General features: G+C 39.7%; 1 protein-coding gene across 2 annotated transcripts in view; it reads right to left on the reverse strand.

Annotated features, from left to right (window-relative positions):
- LOC126284458 (midasin) overlaps nucleotides 1–27,695 on the reverse strand; it is a 481,989-nt gene that overhangs the window by 175,929 nt on the left and 278,365 nt on the right. For both annotated transcript variants that reach the window (XM_049983379.1, XM_049983380.1), the window contains 5 exons: nucleotides 25,000–25,166; nucleotides 18,283–18,599; nucleotides 8,322–8,456; nucleotides 5,170–5,375; nucleotides 1,560–1,674 (listed from right to left, as the gene is read on the reverse strand). In XM_049983379.1, the coding sequence (XP_049839336.1) occupies nucleotides 1,560–1,674; nucleotides 5,170–5,375; nucleotides 8,322–8,456; nucleotides 18,283–18,599; nucleotides 25,000–25,166 (940 nt within the window). The remainder of the gene's footprint in view (nucleotides 1–1,559; nucleotides 1,675–5,169; nucleotides 5,376–8,321; nucleotides 8,457–18,282; nucleotides 18,600–24,999; nucleotides 25,167–27,695) is intronic.

Here is a 27,695-nt window from a genome sequence, read left to right on the forward strand (position 1 = left end):
AGAACAAAATATATTCGAAATTAAGATAATTATGTTAGTGATCAGGTCTGGCTATAACTAATGAATTATTTATGTAATTGAGGGAAACATTCCACGTGGGGAAAAAATATCTAAAATAAAAGAGATGTGACTTACCAAATGAAAGTGCTGGAAGGTTGATAGACACACCAACAAACATAAAGACACACACAAAATTCAAGTTTTCGCAACCAACAGTAGCTTCATCAAGAAAGAGGGAAGGAGAGGGAAAGACAAAAGGATGTGGATTTTAAGGGAGAGGGTAAGGAGTCCTCCCAATCCCAGGAGCGGAAAGACTTACCTTAGGGGGAAAAAAGGACAGGTATACACTCACGCGCACACACGCATCCATCCGCACATACACAGACACAAGCAGACATATTTAAAGGCAAAGAGTTTGGGCAGAGTTGTCAGTCGAGGCGGAAGTACACAGGCAAAGATGTTGTTGAAAGACAGTTGAGGTATGAGCGGCGGCAACTTGAAATTAGTGGAGGTTGAGGCCTGGCGGGTAGCAAGAAGAGAGGATATACTGAAGGGCAAGTTCCATCTCTGGAGTTCGGATAGGTTGGTGTTGGTGGGAAGTATCCAGATAACCCGGACAGTGTAACACTGTGCTAAGATGTGCTGGCCGTGCACCAAGACATGTTTAGCCATAGGGTGATCCTCATTACCAAAAAACACTGTCTGCCTGTGTCCATTCATAAGAATGGACAGTTTGTTGCTGGTTATTCCCACATAGAAAGCTTCACAGTGTAGGCAGGTCAGTTGGTAAATCACGTGGGTGCTTTCACATGTGGCTCTGCCTTTGATCGTGTACAAATTCCGGGTTACAGGACTGGAGTAGGTGGTGGTGGGAGAGTGCATGGGACAGGTTTTACACCGGGGGCGGTTACAAGGGTAGGAGCCAGAGGGTAGGGAAGGTGGTTTGGGGTTTCATAGGGATGAACTAAGAGGTTACGAAGGTTAGGTGGACGGCGCGTGCGAAGGTATACCTGTCGTTTTTTTTCCCCCCTAAGGTAAGTCTATCCGCTCCCGGGATTGGAATGACTCCTTACCCTCTCCCTTAAAACCCACATGCTTTCGTCTTTCCCTCTCCTTCCCTCTTTCCTGATGAAGCAACCATTGGGCTGCGAAAGCTTGAATTTTGTGTGTCTATCAACCTGCCAGCGCTTTCATTTGGTAAGTCACATCGTCTTTGTTTTTAGATATAATGAATTATTTACTTTTATTTCACTGCAAATATTAAATCAGGAACTATTATTCTACATTGTACTGTGACTTAAAAGTTTATACATGCCGTATATACAGTGTATCTGTCAGCAAACCATCTGCATTTACTGTGCTCACTTACAAAATGAAGTAGTTGGTGTAACTCTAAAAATGGCTTTGTGAGGTCAAATGAAAATAAATAAATATAAAACAATGCAAAATATTACTCTACAAGACAACAATTATTAAAAAATAAAGAGGCAGAATTTATTTATGGTGTAAAGAATCAATTCTAAAAAATACTCTTCACTTCAATAATGGAGTATACGAACCTTTTCACTAATAGATAGACTGCTGGTAAGCAGACTATTTGAGCTTGGTACTGAATGTATCAGGGCATCTAGGAACCAGCTGAATGTTCCTTTACAAGCTAAAGCATCATAATACCTATAGTTGAAAACAAAATGTCAGTAAGCTAACAGAAAGCAAAAACCAAGAGGCATGTTAAGCATTAAAAAAAAAAATTTCTCAAAGTGTACAAGTTAGCTTATAATACAAAAGAGTGGGTCATTAGCATCAAACAAAATATATGCAAAGATCTTGAGCTATGCCATGCTTATTCTGAGCTGACAAAATTATGGCCAGATTCACTGAAATCTTTTGCATCACTCTGTATTTATTTCTTCGTCCCTCTCTCCCTTTCATATTGCAGTCAAGTTACAAATGTCCCATTAGCAATGAATTCATCAGAAATGAAGTGCCATAATCAATAAAACGGGGGTCAGAAGAAGGAATGTTGAAACTTAGTTTTTTAAGTATCAAAAGAAGTTGGTTACACCAACAGATAAAATTTGGAACTCATTGGCTGACAATATTTTAGCTATGATACTGCATTATGTTACTAGTTAGTAGATGGTAAAATGCAACACTGCTAATAGGTATGGGACTAATGCAATAGTCAAATTCGAATATGCGATGCCCAAACAAGTAATTGGCAGTAATTATGCACAAAGGAAAAGAATTTCCTGGAAATTATTTTCTCCTTTGTATTCTATCGCACCTATAATATTATATATTTCTCTTGTCCAAGGTTTCAAGGTGACATTTAACAACTTCCCTTATTCTTTTTGTTTTCATTTCAATATTTTGTCCATATTGTTGTCAGCTTACTGATATTTAAAGTCTAATGGAAGCAGCAATTTCCTTGCCTCAAAAGTACAGCAGTTTTTTTAAAAAAAATTACAAATACCCGTGAGACAGCATGTCCATTTCAACACTATTTAATAATAAATAAAAAGTGAAGATAAAATTTGCAGTGTACAAGCATTTCACAGAAATGATCATAATCGAAGATGGTTCTATACCAATAACTTAGCACTCATGCCAACTGCACAAACGTACACTTTACATACTTTAACATTATGCATATGTAGGCAAGCTAGTCAGTCGCTTACAACTGCTATAAGGGGAGTTGAATTTGCTTGTGTGGCTGAAAGCTGGTTGGCCGCAGGGCAGAGAATGTGTCTCGTCCGGGCGGGACACAGCGGCCGCCGCAGGTGAGCCAGGTACAAGGACGAGCGGTGTCACCAGAAATGTGTAAATCCCAAAGCTGGGAATTTGGATGGCTGTTGTTCGTATGGCCTTTATGCAGGAGACAATGCTCCAAAAATTGTGGGGTGTCAGACAAGCTGAAAGATGGCTTCTTTTAGCTCTTTGGGAGTCTATAATAGTTTACAAAAGAATATTAAACCAAATATGAATACATCTGTGATCTCAGAAAATGAGGCACATCCAATAACTCACCAATATTTCAATATCTTTAAAATTACAAATGTTAATACTTAAAATTACAAATGTTAATACTCAAAACAAATAAACATTTTCACAAGGAATCTCTGAATTATCAACTTTGAAATGTCTCGTGCAATTTCTAGAAACTATATCTAGTATGATAGCTATCATCCCAGAAAGTCATTCATGTGTATTTTATTTATTAATTTACGAAATATTTTATATCTTTTTTACTAGGAAAATGTTTGTCAGAATGTCACATTCTCCACAATTACACTGCAAATGAATACAGTATGTATAAGTCACATATTGTTATACTTGTGTTTTTAGGTAATGAGCAGGTTACTATTCAGCTAGTAACTTTACTTAAATGTTGATTGCAAGTGCTATTACAAAACTGTGCTATTTTACAAGTGGTCAATCACACGTGTTAGTTGGTGCTACACTTGAAAAGAGAACTAAAGATGATTCTGTCAAGAAGGCATAAATAATTGTTTAAACAATGTTTAACAACAATTTGTTGTCATGTAACATGGGTGCAATTGCAGATGAATACTAGCTTATTAGTTATGAACAATCCTTTTTTTGTAATTATTGTGAATGACCTGAATGGACCAAATATTTATAACTATTCTTTATTTAAATATTGATTTAACATATTAATTTTGTCTGGGAAGTGATCATGTTGAGTCAAAACAAATCTGTAAAGCGTAGTTAGGCTGTATTTTTGGTGGGAATTGCCTTCATCAGCTGATGGGAAAGCAGACAGTAGAGGTAAAGTGAAGAATGGGACTTTTTCAAGTGAAGAGCTCAAGGGAACGATTCTGGACAATTTTACATTAGTTCTGGAAGGAGGCAGGCTTCCCTGCGGTAACAAGTGGTATTTGATCATGTAGGAGTTTGATTCTGATGGGACTTTATATTTCGAAAGGTCTAAATGTGCTCCAGAGTACAATTTTAATTCTTTCTGCCTACATCACAGGACTGAGGATAGACTGCAGTCTCCGGCAACTGAACGCCACACTCAGTGGTATGTGTGTGTGTGTGTGTGTGTGTGTGTGTGTGTGTGTGTGTGTGTGTGTGTGTGTAAAGCTTTATATGTGATCTGATTTTTTTTTTTTGCTATATGGTGAGTGGCAACTTTCCTTTTCATAATTGTTACATTCCATCCTGGATTATCCATTACTATTAATTGTATCATGTGCCTCAATTTGTGAATCATCATCTTGAACTCTGAATTATTTTGAACTGATGAATATTTCATGTACTGTGATTATGAAATGGACTTAGTTTTCACATATCTTTTTTAACTATCTAGTTTGTGGATTTTGCTACCATTCTCATAATGTTCTCAATGTAACTTAAATGCAGTTTAGAAGAGTTTCTGTCTATATTATATTTAATTATTGCACAGGCATTTTCCATTTATTTGGGATATCCTTTCTTGAATAAACATTTCTCAATATAATTCTACATCAATTACAGATTTTAGAAGAGAACCCCCTTTTGTTAAATTATTTATTTCTCTCTTTTTTATATTTCTGTGTATTTTATTAATTCACAATTCTAGTGACTGCATAGACTATTTAACTGCAGGACCACAACTACTGGTTATTATTTTCAGTGAATTAGCTGTGAGGCATGAAAGCAGATGTGCACAGCTCTCCCTGTGACTACATCAAGCTATTCTTTTAAACAGAGTCACGTATACCTAAAGTACGCACAATCGCAGGTAAAAAAGCAACTGTTTTGCTTGATGGGATACTGTACTGAAGAGCAACTCAGCAGGACTAACCAATAGCCATCATCACAAGACATTTCCTGTTGCTTTTTTTCTGAGTGGCACAATTAATTGAATATGATCACTATATATCACACCAATCATTAGTTTCTATAATTTTTGGGTTGGGAAAAAAGACCCGGTTATAAAACTTAATACAACTAACTGTATTCATTAAGATTTCATGTTTCACAAAGAAAATGGTATCCGATTTAACCGAAACAGACAATTCACAATATATATTTAAGAGGCACGCAGCCTCAATGGGAAAAGATCAGCATTTCTTATGAGAGATGTACTTCTGACATTAGTTTAGAATTTTAGAGCCTTATTAGGAAGTGAAGCGGAATGCACTGTAGTTGCATACTCACACAATATCAAGGTAACTGCTGTCAAGTGCAACGGCATTTTTCCATAAAAATGCACGCAACGTCTCCAGTCTGGTGCAGTGCTCCTTATAATCACTGAGTGAAACATTTTGCAGCATGTCTCCATTTGCACCAATGCCAAATGCCTTTTCCACTAGTCTCCAACTATGTAAGGCCAACAGAGAGTAATGTGGCAGACAAGAATTTATCTGAGAAGAGTAGAAACTTCAACAATTAATCATTTCAAAAGTGTCATTATTCAAATTAATATGAAATAAACTGAAATGGAAATTAGACAGTATAACTGTTCATTGCATGATATGCCACTCGGTGACCTGGACAACTTCACATAAAATGCTATGACTCTGAGGTTGCTTTTGACCTTTAACAAGAACAAAAAATACTATATAAAAACTGTTTAGATCCACAACAATACAGTGCAAATCTTGATTATGTGAATATCCTGATATACTTTAAAATATGTAAGAAAGATCTATTTTGTTACCCCATTCTCAGCAATTTAGTGAAAATTTTCAAAGTAGAATAATCTTCACTTCGACATTACTTTTGATATTTAATGTTTGGGTTTGGCAAATGCCTGGAAAACATTACCTGCCATCATGTGTAGTGCCAACAGTGAAGTACGGGAGCACAGGTGGTGGTGGTGGTGGTGGTGGTGGTGGTGGTGGTGGTGGTGGTGGGGGGTGGCCTTTTGGTCTGGGGGTACTTTTTGTTGTTATAATGTGGAAGGATATGAACACATTTTAATGTACAATAGAGGAACAGTTTGAACACGATCACCGACTGTATCAGGATGACAATACATCCTTTCATAAATCAATATTTGTGAGGCAATGGTTTGTGGAGACTAACATTCCTGAAATGGACCAGCCTGCCCAGAGTCTCATAAACCAAACACCTGATGAGTTAGAATGCTGACTTTCCACTACATCCTAGTTTCCAACGTCATTGTCTTCTCTGGGTTCAGTTCTTGAGGAAGAACAGGCTGCCACTCCTCCACAGACATTCAGACACCTCACTGAAAGGTCTCCAGCAGAGTTCAAGCTGCCATAAAGATGAAGGGTGGGCACACCCCATAATAATGTCCACTAGTGGTTTCCTAGATACTTTTGATCAAATGCTGTTTGCTGAGCACAGTTCACAATCTTGTGTCCAGAGATGATGTAAGCATTAAAAATATTGTTCTTATATGGCATACTCAACAATTTTGTTAATAATCTTCTACAGGAGTTACTCACTCGCCTTTGGTCTGGAGTTGGAAGAGCCAGAAGTAACCTCCAGAAACGGCACTTCCTTGTGGATACAACCAACTGGGACAGAGGAGGACAACACACCACAGAACACCCACTAGTCAGTCAACTATGTCCCGTATGCTGCTCTTCTGCTCAAGACTCCGAGCACAACTGATGTTGCAAGATTTTGAACAATAGTAGTGTAGCTTAATAATTTTTTCTCTCTATTTTTTCTTTAATGGTAATTATCGTGTGTTACATTTGCTTCTGACTTGAATAAATAAATGTTCTCTGAAGAGTCACTTAACAGGTGCATCCACAAGTGATGGGACACGAGCAAAAAATTAGAAGTGCATGTGAGCTTCTTGCAGCAATCAGACTGCCCATGAATGTTAGTGGGTGGTCAACTGCCAACATCCCTCATGACTGAATGCCTTCACTAAAAACTGTGCAAGACCTACCTCAACACAACACGACATTGTGACCGATCGTGATAACTCTGGTTTTAAGCTGCTCATCAGCACAGTTATTAGTAGCCAGGAGGTCAAAGGAGAGGACAGCAAAGTTCTCAGTCTCGCTAATGTGCCTTTCAATGACTTGGAGCCACTAGTATATAGTCAGTTGTTACCTTTGCTCCTTAAACAATTGAAATCTTTAAAACTGATAACATACAACTTTCGTTGAAAGCTCATTCACTCACTCTACACTCCACTGTGGCATGCAAGCTAACTCTGTTGCATATAGAAACTAACACTGTGAGATGCCTAGATTTTAAGAAGGTACATTTGACAAAATTATACAAATGGAAGAAATAACATGAAAGCTGATGTAATGTGACTGGTTACTCATAAACATAAACAAAGGATGTATTGCCACCCTGAAAACACAGTACACCTCCTACTTGCACTTGTGTCATCGTCACCTGGAACACAGTGGTGAATGACAGACTGACTAGTTATTACCCAGCTATAGCGATATATATCATAGTGTGGTTCAGTGGTCAAGAGATAACTGTCGAAATACCAGACCGAATGTCTGCAGTTCAGTTCCCATACTGTCATAGGGTTTATTCTGACTTTTTTTTCCTACTCTGACAATGATTAGCATAAATGTGAACAATATCAAGCTGCACTGTGGTTCAGAGTCCACATTATAACTGTAGTTCTAGTGAATGGGTAATTTCAAAGACTAGATGAAGGTCATACCACCTCCAACAGGATCACGCCTGGAAAAGCACAGCAGTGTCCAAATAAACCTTTAGCTCAAAAACAACTTTACCTTAGTTCAGATATGTTGTACAACATATGAACACCACAGATGTGAGACAGAACCACTGCACTACCTGGATGTCCTGTCCAGAGGACATTACAGTGTAACTACTCTCACAGGCTGAAGAGGGGTAATTCCAGAGCCACGTAACTGGCTTAACCAAAGGCAGCTCCTTATTCCTCAACCTCAGACAGTTTTTTGCTCACTTTACGTGATCCTGTGACTCGACAGTAAGCTGATAACTTTTATGCGGATGGCATACTGAGATACAATATGGTGTATGTAGACATTCTCAACTGCTTCATCTGTGGCTTCACTTCCCTGAATTCCCTGTCCCCAGTTACTGTACATACCGTGAAGTGCTATTGCAAATGAGGCTGAATATGAATGCTGGTGTAGCAAGGTGACTATAATTGATTTCATTAACAAAGGTGTACTGAACTGTTGTATTTCGTGAGCATTTTGAAATCTGTGTTGTTTTTGTGAACACTTTGAAATCTATTTCCACTATATAAATCTTAAATCTATTTCCACTATATAAATCTTAAATCTATTTCCACTATACAAATCTTAATTTTCTGGGACACAAATTATTTTTCACACATTTTGGAATAAAAGTTGGGAAATTCATACCTTACTGGTGTCTGCTTCTAAATCCACCACCTCTACTAAACGCTCTGCAGACTTTACAGTAGTAGTATTATTACATGCCAGGGACTTCACCAGGTGTGCTAACTGCCATCTAATCATCTCAGGTACTATTCCATCCTGCAGTAAGAAAAAACCATTGCATTAAGAAAGCCAGAAAAGATTATCAAAAGATTTATAGAAGTCTCATGTCATTTACTGAGAGTCCATTTGCAGAGAATGACTAATTTTCTGAAAGACATTATTTACAGTTTCCTCAGCTAATTCTTGTTTGCTGGTTGTGATTACTTTTTGCTAATGATACATGTATGATAATCACATGAAACAATAATTAGTGGAGGAAATTGTAAACAATGCCTTTCAGAAAATTATTAAGTGGCTCTGTGCAAATGGACTCTCACTAAATTTTCAGGAAACACAACATACACAGTCCTGTGCAGTAAATGGCACAACAATATTGATAAATATAGACTTTGATCAGAAATCTGTTGATAAGGCAGAATATTCAAAATTTCTGGGTGTGTGCACTGGTGAGAAATTGGAAACATGCTGATGATCTGCTGAAACTTTTGAGTTCACCTACTTAGGATATTAGGGTTATTGCAAATTTTGGTGATACACAAATAAGTAAATTAGAAACTGCATCACATTTTGAGGTAATTCATCATTAAGAGAAAAAGCATTCATTGCACAAAAGCATGCAATCATAATAACAGCCAGAGCCTACCCAAGATCACCTTGCAGACATTTATTGAAGGAACTAGGAATATTCGCAGTACCTTCACAATATTCACCTATGAAATTTGTTATTAATAACACATCCCAGTTCAAAAATAACAGCAAAGTGTATAGTTACAACACTAGTAGAAAGGATGATCTTCACTATTCTGGGTTAAATCTGACTTTGGCACAGAAAGTGGAGAATTAACTTCCACTAAAGCCCTTGTTCATTTACCAAATAGTCAACCAGCATTTAAAAACAAATTAAAATAATTTCTGAATGACAACTCCTCCTAATCAATAGATGAAGTTTTAGATATGAAGCATTAACTGAAAAGAAAAAAAGTAATAATTATTATATCTTGTGAAACATGTCAGTTTAGCATAAGGTTTCTTCACATCATTGTGAAATGTCATTTCCATGAGCTATGGAACAAGTGTTACTGTAATGTTATGTCCATAACAAATCATTAACTAAACACTTTTAAGGAAAATATGAAGATTTCTTAGCCACACAATGAATGTACGTTTTAGGTCATAAATGCACTCAAATTTCGGTAGAGACACTTTTTAGACACACTATCTAATATGTTTCAAGCAAATAGACCTCACTACACAAGTGTAATTCTGGGATTTCTGCTATATATGCATTTACAACTGTCACAACCACATAATAAAATACAGTACATCCAATTTCCAACACACTACTGTATTCTCACCGACATTTAGCTTTCTAGCAACTGCAGCACAGTTGGTGAAGCAGATGACACCAGATTTCTGTGACAGAGGGCAGATGGAGCACTCATATCTACATCTATGCAACACACATCACTTGATGGAGTGTGGCAAAGGACACTTCTTGTACCAATATCAGTTTTACCCCTTGCTTGATCCACTTGCAGGTGGTTCACAGCAAGGACAACTGAGAGTAACACTACATGTCAGCTCTGATTTGTCTGATATTCTCATCAAGGTCATTTCATGAGAGGTATTTGGCAGAGAAAACCAACAGTGGAAAATCCAGGATGGAATTAACAATATTATGAAAAGGATGGTTGCTACACACCGTATAGTGGAAATGCTAAGCTGTGGAGGGGCACAACAAAAAGACTGCCAGAAAGTGATCTTTTAGCCAATGAGGCCTTCATTGGAGATTACACACACACACACACACACACACACACACACACACACACACACACACACACACACAGTCTCTGGCAGCTGAAAAGTCTGGCTTCATGTCAATTAAACTCTTCTCAGATTAACTGATGGGGGACTAAATGGGAAGGTCATCAGTCCTGCAATTCCAAAGTTACTCACAGAAGAGAGAGGGTCCACTAAAAGTGGACAGATCTAGGCAGAGGAGTGAAACTACAAAACGAGAAAGTTAAAATACACACGGTAGAAGTCATACAAGGGTAGACTAAATCTAAGAACTGGAAAAACAGAGGGGTGAAATAGTGGTCTTTCCATGGGGGAGTGGTCATGGCTCCCCAACCGACAAAACATGAACACAGATCCCAACCAAAACCTCACAGCCCTGCTCCAGGGATGAAGCAAAACCTTACATCTGAAAATAAAAACCAATTTCATGCAAGAAACTGAGGACACGTTCAACCATCCGTGAGCTGTCTGCTAATATTAAAGTTAAGGAATCTGGAAGACTATGCTTAGCATGAAGAGCAAAAAGAAGGGAACATTCCATCAATATGTGAGATACCATCAATCTGGCTCCACAATCACACAGTGGGTTTGGTTCGTTATGCAGGAGGAAACATTGGGTGAGCCTGATATTATCAGTGCGTAGATGGTATAAAACAGTGGACTCCTTACGAGAGGAGCAGAAGGAAGAGTGCTAAACTGCAGTAGCCTCCTTGATTGTACAGAGTTTATTACGGTTAGAAGCAGCGCACCAGATGTAATTCTCCTATTGGGAGAGATTTGACGTAGAGCTGCATACCCACCGCTGGAATCATGAAAGGGACTGGGGGGAAGTATTTGCTTCCCTATCCAAACAGTCAGCCAGTTCATTCTTCAGGATGCTCACATGACTTGGGGCCTAGAGAAAGACAACTAAGCAGATGGCATGGCCAAAGGCAGAGAGAAGGCCATGGATGGCACAGACCAAAGGGTGACGAGAGTAGTTTGGGTTGATAGCCTGCTGGCTGCTCACTGAGTCAGTACAAATTAAAACACTGTGGAGGGAGGCCTGAGAAACAAAATGGAGGGCCCTGTGAATAGCTAGGAGCTCTGCTGAGAACACACTACCATGATTCCGGCAATAAATGGTGTTCTAAGCCAGTAGGAGATGTGAAAGTGTGTCCTGCCTTACCTATCATCTTAGAACCATCGCTATAGAAGGAGAGGGGGTAGGGGGGTGGGGATACACGGGGCGCTTTCCAGTGAGTGGAGACAGAGATCCCGACAGAGGGGAGAGACACACATTCCCACAGGCAATCCCACCTACGAGCATTATCAGGAGAGATACTTCCTTTGTTTGCAAAGAGGACATATTACACAGGATAGTCAGGGAATTGGCGAATGGTGATTGCAAAAGAAACCAAGAGTTGGCTCCATCGTATTTGTAGAGGAGGAATCCCCGCTTCTGCAATAAGACTGTCAAAGGTACTAGTGTGAAAGGCACCAATAACCAGATGCACCCCGCAATGGTGAACAGTATCCAGTATTTGCAGTGTGGAAGGAGCTGCTGAGCCACAAATCTGACTACCATAATCTAGTCTGGACAAAAGCAGAGCACAGTAAAGATGGAGAAGTGTGGTACAGTCTACACCCCACGAAGTGTGGGCAGGAGGTGGAGAGCATTAAGCTTCAGCATGCGTGTAGTCTTCAGATGGTGAATATGGAGCAGTCACGTCAGCTTTTTATCAAAAGTGTCACCCAAGAAACTGGACGGTGATACAACATCGAAGAGCTGGTCGCCCAAATAAAATTCTGGATTGGATCGGACTGTGGGTCGATGACAAAAATGCATAATTCGAGTTTTGGAGGGAGAAAACTGGAAGCCGTGGGAGACGGCCCTTGCAGAGGTGAGCCAGGTGGCACCTTGGAGCTGGTGCTCAACAGATGTTACCGAGTAGGAGCTGCGCCCAGATGCAAAAATCATCGGTGTACAATGCTGGGGTATCCACATGCCTAACAGAGGTTACAAACCCACTGATGGCTGAGTGTTGTTTCCAGCTGTGACACTGACTCTCAGCAGATCTTCCTGCATTTTGCCACGGCCTTATGGCATTACAGCCTTCCTAGAGACAACAGCATCCGTAAATGGCCTGGTGGAGCTTCTTACCTTTATCCACATCATTTATATATACTGTAAACAGTAACAATCCTATAACACTCCCTCCAGGTATACTGAAAGTTAACTCTATGCTCGATGATCTTGTCTTATTAAGAGTGACACATTGAGTTCTACATGCAAGGAAGTGCTGAAATTGGTCACTAGTCTGGTCCACTACTGAGTAAATGTCTATTTTGTTCACTAAGTGACAGTGTAAATATCTATCAATTGCCTTCTGAGATAAAGGACACAATATCAACGTGGGCTTCATTGTCCGAGGTGCTCTGGATCTCATACAAAAATAAACCAAGCCAAGTTTTGCCAGATCTTCATTTGCGGAATAAATACACTCCTGGAAATGGAAAAAAGAACACATTCACACAGGTGTGTCAGACCCACCATACTTGCTCCGGACACTGCGAGAGGGCTGTACAAGCAATGATCACACGCACGGCACACAGACACACCAGGAACCGCGGTGTTGGCCGTCGAATGGCGCTAGCTGCGCAACATTTGTGCACCGCCGCCGTCAGTGTCAGCCAGTTTGCCATGGCATACGGAGCTCCATCGCAGTCTTTAACACTGGTATCATGCCGCGACAGTGTGGACGTGAACCGTATGTGCAGTTGACGGACTTTGAGCGAGGGCGTATAGTGGGCATGCGGGAGGCCGGGTGGACGTACCGCCGAATTGCTCAACACGTGGGGCGTGAGGTCTCCACAGTACATCGATGTTGTCGCCAGTGGTCGGCAGAAGGTGCACGTGCCCGTCGACCTGGGACCGGACCGCAGCAACGTACGGATGCACGCCAAGACCGTAGAATCCTACGCAGTGCCGTAGGGGACCGCAGCGCCACTTCCCAGCAAATTAGGGACACTGGTGCTCCTGGGGTATCGGCGAGGACCATTCGCAACCGTCTCCATGAAGCTGGGCTACGGTCCCGCACACCGTTAGGCCGTCTTCCGCTCACGCCCCAACATCGTGCAGCCCGCCTCCAGTGGTCGCGACAGGCGTGAATGGAGGGACGAATGGAGACGTGTCATCTGCGATGAGAGTCGCTTCTGCCTTGGTGCCAATGATGGTCGTCCGCATGTATCCCGTGCCACCCGACGTGTTCTAGAAGGTGTAAGTCAACTACCCTGGCCAGCAAGATCTCCGGATCTGTCCCCCATTGAGCATGTTTGGGACTGGATGATGCGTCGTCTCACGCGGTCTGCACGCTGGTCCAACTGAGGCGCCAGGTGGAAATGGCATGGCAATCCATTCCACAGGACTACATCCAGCATCTCTACGATCGTCTCCATGGGAGAATAGAAGCCTGCATTGCTGCGAAAGGTGGATATACACTGTACTAGTGCCGACATTGTGCATGCTCTGTTGCCTGTGTCTATGTGCCTGTGGTTCAGTCAGTGTGTTCATGTGATGTATCTGACCCCAGGAATGTGTCAATAAAGTTTCCCCTTCCTGGGACAATGAATTCACGGTGTTCTTATTTCAATTTCCAGGAGTGTATAAAGATATATGTGATCTGAGGCTTTCCCGGAGCATATGATGCTTCTGAGGTTCTTGGCTGTACAGCTAAAGCCAATCGTCAAAGGTCCATGATATTTCTGTGAGTAACTGTTCCACCATCATCTGCTGGTGCTGATGGAAATATGGTTCAGCCACATTCTGGCAGTATTTATACCTACAGAGTTCGGGCCTCGTTAGCCCGATGCTGTGCTCGGTGGTGTGAGGGCATGTTGCTGCTGCAACTTTGTGTGTGTGTGTGTGTGTGTGTGTGTGTGTGTGTGTGTGTGGTGGGGGGCTTCAATTGACTTCCTCCCACCAGGTTGTCACATCTTGTGCCCGGATGTCTGCTTTGGTAGAGCTTAGTGTTGGCGCCCATGTCTTGATAAATTGGACACCAATGTCCCTATTGATTAAATTATCAGTCACACTGATTTCAATTGTTTCTTTGAAAATGGAGTCCAAAAATTTATCAGTGGTAACCAAGACTTTCGCCTGCTGTAAATTAATTTTATGTCCATTTCCAATGCAATGTTCTGTTATTGCACACCTGCTGCGGTGTGTTCTGTACATCAATCTTCAACTGCGCAGATTGTGTATCAGCTATCAGGTGTACTGCATTCACACGGAACTTGGTACATCCCCACTTTTTGAGACCCAGGTTAGATTAGATTAGATTCAGTTTTTGTTCCACAGACCCAAAAATGAGATGAATCTTATGTGCGTGGAACAAGTCAGAAAATTTAAAACTAATAACACAAAACATTTGAATGTAATACTTACTACCCTGATCATTTGCCAGGAGATTGTCAAAATATCTGAATACATTGCAGTGAAGTGGAACGGCTAACATTTACAGAATTAATACGCTGTCACAATGAAACATAGTTATGCACTTTTAATAAATTTATTGTACACAAAATACCTAATATTAACTGTTGTGGCCAGATGCTGTCAAAACTGAAATCTAATAGAAATTATTTATTTCAGCTGCCCTGACAGTCTCTGTTAAATAGTTCAAATGGCTCTGAGCACTATGGGACTTAACATCTGAGGTCATCAGTCCCCTAGAACTTAAAGTACTTAAACCTAACTAACCTAAGGACATCACACACATCCATGCCCGGGGCAGGATTCGAACCTGCGACTGTAGCAGCAGTGCGGTTCCAGACTGAAGTGCCTAGAACCACTCGGCCACAGGGGCCGGTAGTCTCTGTTAAGATATTCGTCTATTTAAACAGTGATTTATATGAAACCAAGTTTTTAGTAGTTGCTGGCAATTTATTGAAAGTGTGTGTTCCTGAGTACTGGACTCTTTCTGGACCAAGTTAAGTGATTATCTCTTATTCCCAGCATTGATACCATGTATTGTGCTATTGGTTGGAAATAGAGACATATTATTTGCAACAAATTTCATTAAGTAATAAATATATTGAAGAGCAGTGCTCAAAACAGGAAGTTCCTTGAACAGGTTTCTACCTGATGTTCTTAAATTTACACCACAAATGAGCCTTATTACATGCATTTGCATGCTAAAAGCTTTTGTTCAGTTTGACGAGTTACCCCAGAATATGATACCACAAGACACAACAAAACAAAAGGAAACAAAGTATGCAATTTTTTAATATATTTATATCTCCTACATCCGACATCATTCTCACTACAAATACAGACTTGTTCAGGCACTTCAGCAATTCTATTAAAAAAAGGTATGCTCTTCCAAACTGAATTTATTACCGAGTTGTAATCCCAGAAATTAATCACTGTCAACTTCTTCAATCTGCGTTTCTTCATATGTTACACACATGCTGGAAGAAAATCTCTTACAGGCTCTGAACAGTGTCTTTTCAAAATTTAATAACTGTGAATTAGCTTTCAACCATTTACTAATGTTAGTGAAAATATGATTAGCAACAATTTCTAAATCTGTGTTTATCTTGCTACTTATTGCAATGTTTGCATCATCTGCAACCAAAACAAACTTTGCATCTCACTATGTAACAGACAAGAGATTGTTAATGTACACACGAAAATACAAAAGACCCAAGATGCAACCTTGAGGAACACCACATGTAATTTCCAATCAGATGAAGACTGACTGCTTACTGCACAGGTATTTCACAGCAACACCCTTTGTTTCCTGTTAGATAGATAAGACCAATTCGCAGCATTGCCAGAGACACCATAAAATTCTAATTTACTTAAGAGAATGCTGTGGTTCACACAGTCAAAGACCATTGACAGGTCACAGAAAATGCCATTAGCCTTTAATTTGTTATCTAATTAATTACGGACATTCTCACTGTACGTGTAAATAGCCTCCTCCGTATCGAAACCCCCCAAGGAATCCAAACTGTGAACTGGTCAATATAATATTTGCAGTAAGATGCTTAAGTAGACACTTGAACACAACCTTTTCAAACATTTTTGGAAAAGCCAGCAAAAGTGAAATTGGTTGATAATTTTATAGTATCTCTTTATCCCCCTTCTTGTAAAGAAACTTAAGTTTGGCACATTTTAGCCAGTCTGGAAATGTTCCGCTGATAAGAGACTGAGTACACAAATAACTTAAGAACTCAACTTGCATGAGGATGCTTTGATTAATTTTGGTGATATGTTTTCATAACCTTTAGAATACTTTGATTTTAAGGATTTACTGATGGATGCTACTTCATTGGGAGACACGAGTATCATTTTCATTTCACTGAAGTTATTTATAAGACTGGTCTCAGATATTCCATTGTACTGTTTACTGAAGCCCGATTACCTGCAGCTATCAGTAACAGAAAGAAAGTAGTTGTTTAAGTGGTTTGCAACACTACATGCACTTGTTACCAATGTCTCATTTATTAATTACGTTCCTTTACAGCCCTCCTTCAAAACAGAAATGGTCTGCATTTTTTCCAATCGGTTAGTACCTTTTGTTGCTACAGGAACCTACAACAAACTGCAGGTACAAGATGAAAAAGTTCCTTCACGTAATCTGTGTAGAATCTCTGATGCCTTTCTATTGTTGAGCAAATTTTTGTTGATTTTGTATTCCACAACTACTTGTCTCAGTATCTTCCAATTTGGAAAATGTGATGGTTGAAACGAGGAAGAAATTATAAAATTTAGCAGCAAAACTGTTTTGACTGCTGTTTAGTTTCCGGTGTGGAGGATTCCTATCCAGAGCAACATATTGGTACATAAAATTTTAAAATAATTCAAACATTATGATGAAATTCATTTCCATATTTGCCCCCCCCCCCCCCCTGCCCCTCCTTTCTTGAATGGGAGGGGGGTCAGCAATTACAAATCTGGCACCCACCTAGCTATTACTTTTCACTGAACTGAATATGCCAATGGTATTGCCAGCTATTTAATAAACCACCAATTATCAGTTGTGCAATAGCACATAAAGCACTCTCACGATATAAAGGTTTTCAGTGCGTCATGTATTGCAGCTCTGAAGAAGGCCTTTTGCCTGCAAGTTTGAATGTTTCATTATGCCTGTCTTTGGCTCGATGCCTCCTCTACACACCTGAGGAGTAATCTATCATTTTCATAATATTATTGTTATTCCATCCTGAAATTTCCATTGTTTGAACTATAATTGAGTGTGATGACATAAACAGAACTGCCCACACCAAACCTATACCAAGCACAAAATGCACGGTTTGTAAAACGGCCAAAGCCCTTGTGAAAATGGGCAAAGCCCAAAACTAGTGTATCAATAAATAATTAGCATCTTTGGTGTTAAAACATTCAAAAATTTCTTTTCTTCACTCTCATGATGTTTTTAGACATTCTTTAGATGGACTATCTACAATGGGTATTATATGTTTGAATTAAGCTACCATTTCTTAACTGCTGGAAGCACAGGATCAGAGTTCTTTTAAACATTTACCAACTCTGGACGAATTTCTGTTGGTAATAAAACATCCTAAAACATAAACTTCATAAAAGTATTTTATTCCAGTTTCTACATTTGAACAAAATACACATATTATGAGTAATATGAAGATCAAAATAAACAAAACTATTTCGTTGGCCAAGTTGACAACTGGCTTACATATGCAACATATAAAAAAAAATCTCCTTGTCTTTTTAATGGCAATAAATGTTTTAATCTTCATGGTAAGAACCACTAATGTGAAATCATTCTGTGTAAAATTAAAAGACGAATTTGAATATGTAGCTGAATCTCGAGCTTCCAGAATTTTCTAAAATTGCTTCATCAGGGCTGCCTGTGACTCAACATCTCCACTGTTTGACGAGCAGCAATCTATCCTTTTTTATGATATTTGACACCTTTAAAATGTGAATTTATTCTATACAACACTTGGCCTTCTATTTTATTACCAATCAAGCTGCAAATGAATGTGCTTATGAGGATAAGGCATACAGTGGGAAAATACCTGTAATTTCATTTACCTGTAACTTTGTGTGCTTTGCTGTCTGGTAGATTGCTGCGAGCTTCAGGGGGGTGCTGGGCAACCGAGAGAAAAATTTAGCAGCTTCATCGACCACCTTGCTGTCTTCCTCCGACGTTTTGTCTGGGTTCTGCAACAACACAGCAAGAGCTGCCACTCCCAAGCGAAGCGACAGTACTTCCATGACTGGCCACAACTCTGAAGGTACAGTAGCTGCTTCACGTTCTCCTTCAAATGCTGCATCACTTGTATGATGGTCATCTTCGTCTTCATCTTCGGCTGAGAAGCTACCGATAGCATCATCTGACAAACGTGTAACTGTGAATGCGAAAGATTACATTTCAGATGTTGGCGTAGAATTCAGTTTCATTAATTTCAGTAAGTATAAAATGCAGTCATAGGACATGCTTCCAAAAATAATTTTTACTACAAGAAAGAAAAGAGTGACTAATCTGATTTTAAACCTTCATTCCCTCTTTTCATCAGAATGATACTTCTAATACATTTTGTCAAATCTACTCATGTTAGCAAACATAATGACTATGTAAAAGCTATTTATAAACAAGAGAAGAGGTAGTAAATAAAATAGAAAGAAACTTCCACATGGAAAAAATATATTAAAAACAAAGATTCCAAGACTTACCAAGCGGGAAAGCGCTGGTAGACAGGCACAATAAAATAACACAAACAAAATTTCTAGCTTTCGCAACCAATGGTTGCTTCTTCAGGAAAGAGGGAAGGAGAGGGAAAGACGAAAGGATGTGGGTTTTAAGGAAGAGGGTAAGGAGTCATTCCAATCCCGGGAGCGGAAAGACTTACCTTAGGGGGGAAAAAAGGACAGGTATATAATCGCTCGCGCACACACGCACACACGCGCATGCGCGCACACACACACACACACACACACACACACACACACACACACACACATCCATCCATCCATCCATCCATCCACCCATCCATCCATACGTATACAGGCACAAGCAGACATATTTAAAGGCAAAGAGTTTGGGCAGAGATGTCAGTCGAGGCGGAAGTGCAGAGGCAAAGATGATGTTGAATGACAGGTGAGATATGAGAGGCGACAACTTGAAATTAGCGGAAATTGAGGCCTGGTGGATAACGAGAAGAGAGGATATATTGAAGGGCAAGTTCCCATCTCCGGAGTTCGGATAGGTTGGTGTTGGTGGGAAGTATCCAGATAACCTGGACAGTGTAACACTGTGCCAAGATGTGCTGGCCGTGCACCAAGGCATGTTTAGCCACAGGGTGATCCTCATTACCAACAAACACTGTCTGCCTGTGTCCATTCATGTGAATGGACAGTTTGTTGCTGGTCATTCCCACACAGAAAGCGTCTCAGTGTAGGCAGATCAGTTGGTAAAGCACGTGGGTCCACATCAAACCCACCAACAAGCAACAGTACCTCCATGATGACAGCTGTCACCCATTCCATATCAAACAGTCCCTTCCCTACAGCCTAGGCCTTCGTGGCAAACGAATCTGCTCCAGTCCTGAATCCCTGAACCATTACACCAACAACCTGAAAACAGCTTTCGCATTCCGCAACTACCATCCCAACCTGGTACAGAAGCAAATAACCAGAGCCACTTCCTCGTCCCCTCAAACCCAGAACCCCTCACAGAAGAACCCCAAAAGTGCCCCACTTGTGACAGGATACTTCCCGGGACTGGATCAGACTCTGAATGTGGCTCTCCAGCAGGGAGAAATGAGATCCATCCTTCATTAAATGCTCCCCACTCCACCAAGAGTGTCTTTCCGCCGTCCACCTAACCTTCGTAACCTCTTGGTTCATCCCTATGAAATCCCCAAACCACCTTCCCTACCCTCTGGCTCCCACCTTGTAACCGCCCCCAGTGTAAAACCTGTCCTATGCACCCTCCCACCACCACCTACTCCAGTCCTGTAACCCGGAAGGTGTACACGATCAAAGGCAGACACACGTGTGAAAGCACCCACGTGATTTACCAACTGACCTGCGTACACTGAGACGCTTTCTATGTGGGAATAACCAGCAACAAACTGTCCATTCGCATGAATGGACACAGGCAGACAGTGTTTGTTGGTAATGAGGATCACCCTGTGGCTTAACATGCCTTGGTGCATGGCCAGCACATCTTGGCACAGTGTTACACCGTCCGGGTTATCTGGATACTTCCCACCAACACCAACCTATCCGAACTCCGGAGATGGGAACTTGCCCTTCAAGATATCCTCCCTTCTCGTTATCCACCAGGCCTCAATTCCGCTAATTTCAAGTTGCCGCCACTCATACCTCACCTGTCATTCAACATCATCTTTGCCTCCGCACTTCCGCCTCGACAGACATCTCTGCCCAAACTCTTTGCCTTTAAATATGTCTGCTTGTGTCTGTATATGTATGGATGGATATGTGTGCGGGTGCGCGGGTGCGTGGGTGCGGGTGCGGGTGCGGGTGGGTGGGCGCGCCCGAATATATACCTATCCTTTTTTCCCCCTAAGGTAAGTCTTTCCGCCCCCAGGATTGGAATGACTCCTTACCCTCTCCCTTAAAACCCACATCCTTTCGTCTTCCCTCTCCTTCCCTCTTTCCTGGAGAAGCAACCGTTGGTTGCGAAAGCTAGAAATTTTGTGTGTGTTTGTGGGTTATTTTATTGTGCCTGTCTACCGGCGCTTTCCCACTTGGTAAGTCTTGGAATCTTTGTTTTTAATATAGAAGAAGTAGTAACACGTTCAAGATCAGCTAATGGCTGTGTCAAATGGACTTGAATGTCTTACAATGAATGTTCTTATTGTGGAACATCAAGGAACATATTTGAGGGGCAAACAGTAAATCATGCACCAAACATACATGCTGATGCTAACTTGCTAAAACATTCAACCGTACAGTAAGCGGACAGAAATTCTGATGACAATGCATTGCCTCTGGAGCAATAACTTCGGAACTGATACTGCAATGAGTGTGCTGGTGCTTACAAAATGTGTATTTTCATAAATATTAATCTGTTTTTGACAAACACGATGTCACCGACAAGTTCTTGTTACAGGCATTGACTTTAGCTGGGCAGAGCACCATACATTATATTAATGAATTATGATTAACTTACATCATTGCAAGATTTCAGATCTGCCTGCTACGCAAACAATAAAGTGATGAATAATTTACATTGTACTTGTGAGAAATTTGTGACATCAGAGGATAGGGTTGGGGTTGGTTTGGGGAAGAGACCAAACAGCGAGGTCATTGGTCTCACCAGATTATGGAAGGACGGAGAAGGAAGTTGGCCGTGCCATTTCAAAGGAACCATCCCGGCATTTGCCTGGAGTGATTTAGGGAAATCACGGAAAACCTAAATCTGGATGGCCGGACGTGGGATTGAACCGTTGTCCTCCCGAATGCGAGTCCAGTGTGCTAGCCACTGCGCCACCTCGCTCGGTAGAGGCTAGGGACATGAGTGTGTAGAAGAACAGGAACCCAGGAGTGCAATTAGTTGTGGCCAGTGGGCAGTTAGCATTGGAAACCATTGTGGCCAGTTGTGTGGTAAGAACAGTTTGGCAGTTCAGTTTTGTGTGGCAGCCAGCACACGTTGAATAGCATCTCTAATGGCAGATTGGTTGTACTAATGAAACGCACAGAAGTTATAGAGATATTAAATATCACTGATATTTTGTGACTGCAGATAGTTCCAACAACGAACTTAAATGATTAAATTCTAGGGGAATTATTAGTAGTTCATTAAGTAATTCGTGTTAGATGGATCCGTGAACTAGTTTCAGTCTACAATAGAGAAGTGTCTGCTATGATACCCTTCAAGTTCTTTTGTTTCAAAGGAGACCACAATTAGACTGGCCTTTAATTTAACACAATAAACTCTCATTGAAACATAGACGATCCAATGTGTCACCTAAAACAGTTTTTTTGAACTAGTTCACATCTGTTGAAACTTCAGAGACTTGCAGCAAAACAATGCAGAACAAAACTTATAGGGAGCAGACAATTAAGGCCATGTGCAAATACTCCTATGAGTCACAATATCCACAAACCTGGAGAGACTATTTCTACAGCAGTATGTTTATCAAGAACAGCCCCCTAGGGTCTGGGGGATTATTTTTAATACTTCTCAAGAGTGCTGGAAGAACAGAACTCAGCTGCAGTGTTTGTAACTATTTTTATAGAGTTGGCTGCTATGGGTGTGTATACAGGTACTGCTATGCCCTTGCCTAAGGTGCTGTGGACATGTATACATACCCCACTTTGATTTCCCTACAGAGCTATGGAGCCGCCAACCTCTCACTGTTGCAAGAATCTTACTTCTGCATCCAGGAGAATGAAAATTTTGAGTATTTAGCATAGAACGATTGTGCCTCAGTGTGTGCCACCACTTGAAAAAACAACCCTCACTTTAACACTTGGAATAGTTTATGAAATACGATGATTGTCATGACCACAGAATTCACTATGCGTGAAGACAGGTAGGGGCTTGTCGGACATAACCGTCCATTGGATACCAACCCCAATAGCTCTAGAACAAAATCAGATAACATTCTGTTCTCAATTTCATAGAAAATTTTTATATCACTTCATTCACTGTATAACATTTCAGCTCCTCAACACCAAATTAAAACGTTCCACTTCAATTTGTTTGCACTTATAGCGATCCCAGCTTCCTCAACCAAATTAAAACGTTGCATTAGGAGGTGTCTGCTTCGTGCAAAAAGGTCTTGAGTTCATATTGACGACAACAAGTAATTCTTCATTACAGACGTTTATTTACAAACAGAACTGCCAGACTTCACAGACTCAACAACTGACTCTCAGAGCTAACCGCACTGCATATCCGAACTGGCAACTGACAACTCCTAGGTGTATTAATATCTTTCCAAACAATGAGAGTCTTTGACAATGTTTTGTTTACAATACGATAGCAATTCACGACTTAAAACTAAATTAGACATTACAGAATTTTAGTACAGATTAAAGTAAGTAAAAGGATCAGTACATATAAATTCTTACAAGCATAATTTCCAAATAGATTTTATAACATTTTTCTACCAGCTTCTGGATAACCTTCACCAGATTTGTACCGATGTTTCCAGAAGTATCTTGACATTTGATTCTGGATATTTCTTGAGTGATTTAGAACAACTATTTATATGTAAAATGATTTAAATCGCGTTTCAAAACGTAAATAAATCTTTTTAGCAATATTTCTTGATACAAATCGTCTTTCGAAATTAGGTTATGAAACAGTTTTCACAAGTTTTCGTATTTTTGAGATCATAATATAGAATTTCTCCATAGAAAGTTCCAGAAGTGTGCATTAAACGTTCATTTACAGACTTTCTCTTTAGCTGGTGAGTTTTTAAAAGTATCTTGTCCATATTATACGAAACAATCCAGCTCAAAACTGACAATTTATACAATTAATCAGAGCTACAGCAAACAGTGAGTCTTTCTTTTACAAAATGAAATATAATTACAAAATTGAATGAAAATAGGTTACTAACACTAATATATATTTACATTAATTCTATTTTTGTTCTTTCTGTGCAAAATGTCGTAATATTGACACAGTACAATATTTAAACATCACCAAAGTTTCCCTTTACATTTTGCATATCTGTATCGACATCCCCTAAAAGTCTACAGTATCGAATACTTCAATATGTCCCAATATGTCCTGTAATGTTACAACTGCAATGTATGAGTTAAAGTTAACCATATGCAAAGCATACATAATGCATTTGTACCTCTACAAACTCTTTAAAATTTCAAGCAATATTTTACTTAATTTAATGCCACACAGTATGTATGATGGATAACAAAAAGAAATTCAATTCTTTATCCAGTGAAGATTTCGGACTGTAATATGGGCGAAAATTAAATTTTTTCACCAAACAGTTTTTGAAAAATAAGATAATAAATATTTCGTATCGGCTAATATGCCATCTCTCTGCACAGACACCAGCATATCTCTAATTAACAGGAGGGCCAACATACTGTCTAAAGCTTGGAACATGAAGTGCTGGAAGAAAACTTTCAGAGCACTAAGCAGCTACTGCTAATACTAGGACGATGTTATGTTACTTTCACATGTGTCTATTGGGCAAGCACTGACCATTTATCCTCTCTAAAAATTTTGAGTTGTCTCAAGTGAATTTTCACTTTGATACATCTAATACTCATACACACAAATATATTTAAAGGAATTCTCAATCTTACACACTGATCAGCTTGAAGAATGGCACTAATAACTGTCACATCTTGCTTCCAAATATTTAAAAAAAAACTTGTATTTTGAACTATCTAGAAAAATACAATGTTTGTCTATGAATAAATGCAAAACAATATTTTACAAGCAGGTTCCAGTAAATCATTTTGTAAACAAATGGACTTAGTGACTGTCCATCCTGATACACGTTACTACTCCCACAGCACTTCTGGTAGCACTTTTAAGAGTGTTTGGAGCTCATGGCAGCAGGGTGCATGAGAGCTCGTGATGGGCATTCTTGAACTTTCTTTTGTGTCCGACTATGGTAAAATTAATTAGATGACAGAAAGTGCTACTTGAATGGATGACCAGCATTTTCTTTTTCAAAAATATGTCCTGTGTCATTGAACAAACACAAAAATGTTTACTGTTGTATGAAAAGCAGAAGTGTTACAATCTCCCACACCTTACTGAATTGCAGTGAACATTTTTCCTTAAGTAATTACCTTCTGCAGAACTGCAATCTGACCATAACATGCAATATGCCTCAATAAGATTTTCTCGTGTTTTTACACCTGATGGTTTTGTTAAGAATGCTTTAATCCACTCTGCACCAAATTGCTTCTGTGCTTCTCTTTCGTGCTCTTGCCAGCAGCTAAGTATCGCACAAGTCCTGGAGAAGAGAAATTAATTTAATCAGTATTTTTCAAAATGATGCTAAACAATGTATACAACTAAAATAAGACTAGACAGATGAGGGGTGAGGGTCAAGTTTGATTTAATACTTACACCACTATTTGTCAGTGAAACTATTGGTGTGACACATTAAAAAGTGATTCTGATCTCTAATCTAAACTGTGAGAACTAATACTTAATTGTGCTCTTTGAGTCATAAAGAATTTAGATATGGGTGACTATACTAAAAAGTTATTTCCATGCATTAATGGAGGAAGAGGCCTTTATCACTGATGATAAGATAAAGATTACATTAAAGAAGAATGTACAAACACAATCTATCTCATAATGTTGCTCAACATAGCATACCAAATTATATATGTACATCTGTAAGGATCTGAGGCTAAAAAGGAGGAGGAGGATTAGTATTTTGACATTCCTTCAAAGACGAAGTCATTAGAGACAAAATTAATGAAGGTGTTGAGCAACTGACAGGCACATATGGGGGCAACACTGAAAATCTTTAGAAAATGAAACAAGAATCAGTTTAAAAAAATACACAGATAATTTGATTGTTTTTCAAAGTATTCCCCTTTAGCACCAGTACATTTTGCATTTTATGCCATTATTTCTGAGGGACTTCAAAAACAAGGTTTCTACAATGTTCCACTTTTTTCATCTGATGATGAAAAAGTAGCGTCGTTGGTTTTGCTACATATGACAATGTTTTGTCATGATGGAAAATTATTTTTTCTTTTTATCATTTTTCCGCCAACTTTTTCAAAAACTTGTGTGTAAACAGACATGTGTACCAATCAGCAGTAACAGTAACCGATATGGTCATGAACGCGCAAGAGAGGCCCTGCAGGCGATGTCTTGCTGCTAGCAAAGGCAGTCACATTGGACATCTGCTGTCATATGCCATTAACGCCACATTTCATCGCACTGTCCTAAAGAGTATGTTCGTCGTACGTCGCACATTTAATTTCTGTTGTTATTTCATGCAGTGTTGCTTGTCTTATCAGTGACAACTCTACGAACACACCACTGCTCTTGGTCGTTAAGTGAAGACCTTCGGCCACTGCGTCATTGGTTGTGAGAGCTGGTAATGCCTGTAATTTTATATTCTCTAACTCCAACTACCATTCCGTCTTCAAAGTCTGTTAATTCCTGCCCTATGCCCATAATCACGTAGGAAACCTTTTCATATGAATAACCTGAGGGCAAATGCTCTGTCGTTTTATATCTTGTGCCCATGACTTTTGTCGCCTCAGTGTAAATACAACAATAGTAGCAATGTGGCCCACTTCAGAAAAAAAGGAAAAGCAGCACCTAGCAACTATCTTCTTATCGGCACTGAATTCATCGGACTTTTGTGGCCTTAGTTCTGTTCAAAAGATCTACTGAGGTGACACTCTTCTTTTCAGGATCACAACAATAAATCCAAAATTCGTCACCTGTAGCAATATTCCAAACCAATTTGAAGTGGCCCCTTGGAATTTTTCCAGAGTTTTTTGCTCTAATCAATACTTTTTCATTTTACATGGAATCCATCCACAACAAAGTTTACTCATGTCTAATTGTCAGTGTAAAATGTTTTGGAATTTGGCTCGTACAAATGTCGAGTGTCAACCGCCCCCCCCCCCCCCCCAAAGTTGCTCTTCTTCATGCACTGTTCAAATAGCAATACATACATATATAAATTGTCAGTTTATCTTCTTCAAGCACTATTCAGACAGCAGTAATATTTTTATTAGTAACAGCATCCTTTGATGTCCTTCACAAAATTCATCACTAAAAAAACCAATCTCTCTTGAATTCACCACACCAGTTATTGTTGCCTTAGATGGTGCGTCTCAGTCAAATGATTTTCTAAGCCAATCTTCAAATTGTTTAGGTGCTAATGATGATTTAAAATCTTGATTATCTACACCAGTCGAAAATGTTAAAATTTTTAATTGCTTTACTTCAAGATCTAATAAAATCGGTAATGTTTTTTACAGAAGGCTGTGGATTGCTATGTTATAAAGATCATGTCCAGAAAGGATGGGCACCAGGTCGAGGAAGTTGAAACAAAGTTTGAGAGACACGAAAAATGGGAAAACCATAAGGGGCCGGCTGCCAGACAAAATGATTGATGAACTACAGCAGCATTATGGAATGGCCATTAGAAATAATACTGAGGATTTGTTGAAAATGAAGCAGGCAGTGTGGGCTACCTTCTTAAAAAGACTGTCAACTGATGAAAAACCAGTACACCACCTTTTCCCTCCAAGACCACATTCATGGTGCAATTACCACAATGCCCAGTACTCAAACAGTACATACAGCCATAAACATCCCATCCCAGAAGCATTCACAGATATCATAAAACCTACTTACAGAGACCTGGCAAATCCTGAATTACTGAAGAACTGTCTTCATGGTCAGACCCAAAATCCCAGTTAGTGGGACATAATCTTATACGGACTCGCTTACCAAAAAATGTTTTTGTTAGAATGAAGACACTAAAGTGAGGGTCAGTAAA

Source organism: Schistocerca gregaria, chromosome 8 (assembly GCF_023897955.1).
Source record: "Schistocerca gregaria isolate iqSchGreg1 chromosome 8, iqSchGreg1.2, whole genome shotgun sequence".
NCBI classification, from domain to species: domain Eukaryota; kingdom Metazoa; phylum Arthropoda; class Insecta; order Orthoptera; family Acrididae; genus Schistocerca; species Schistocerca gregaria.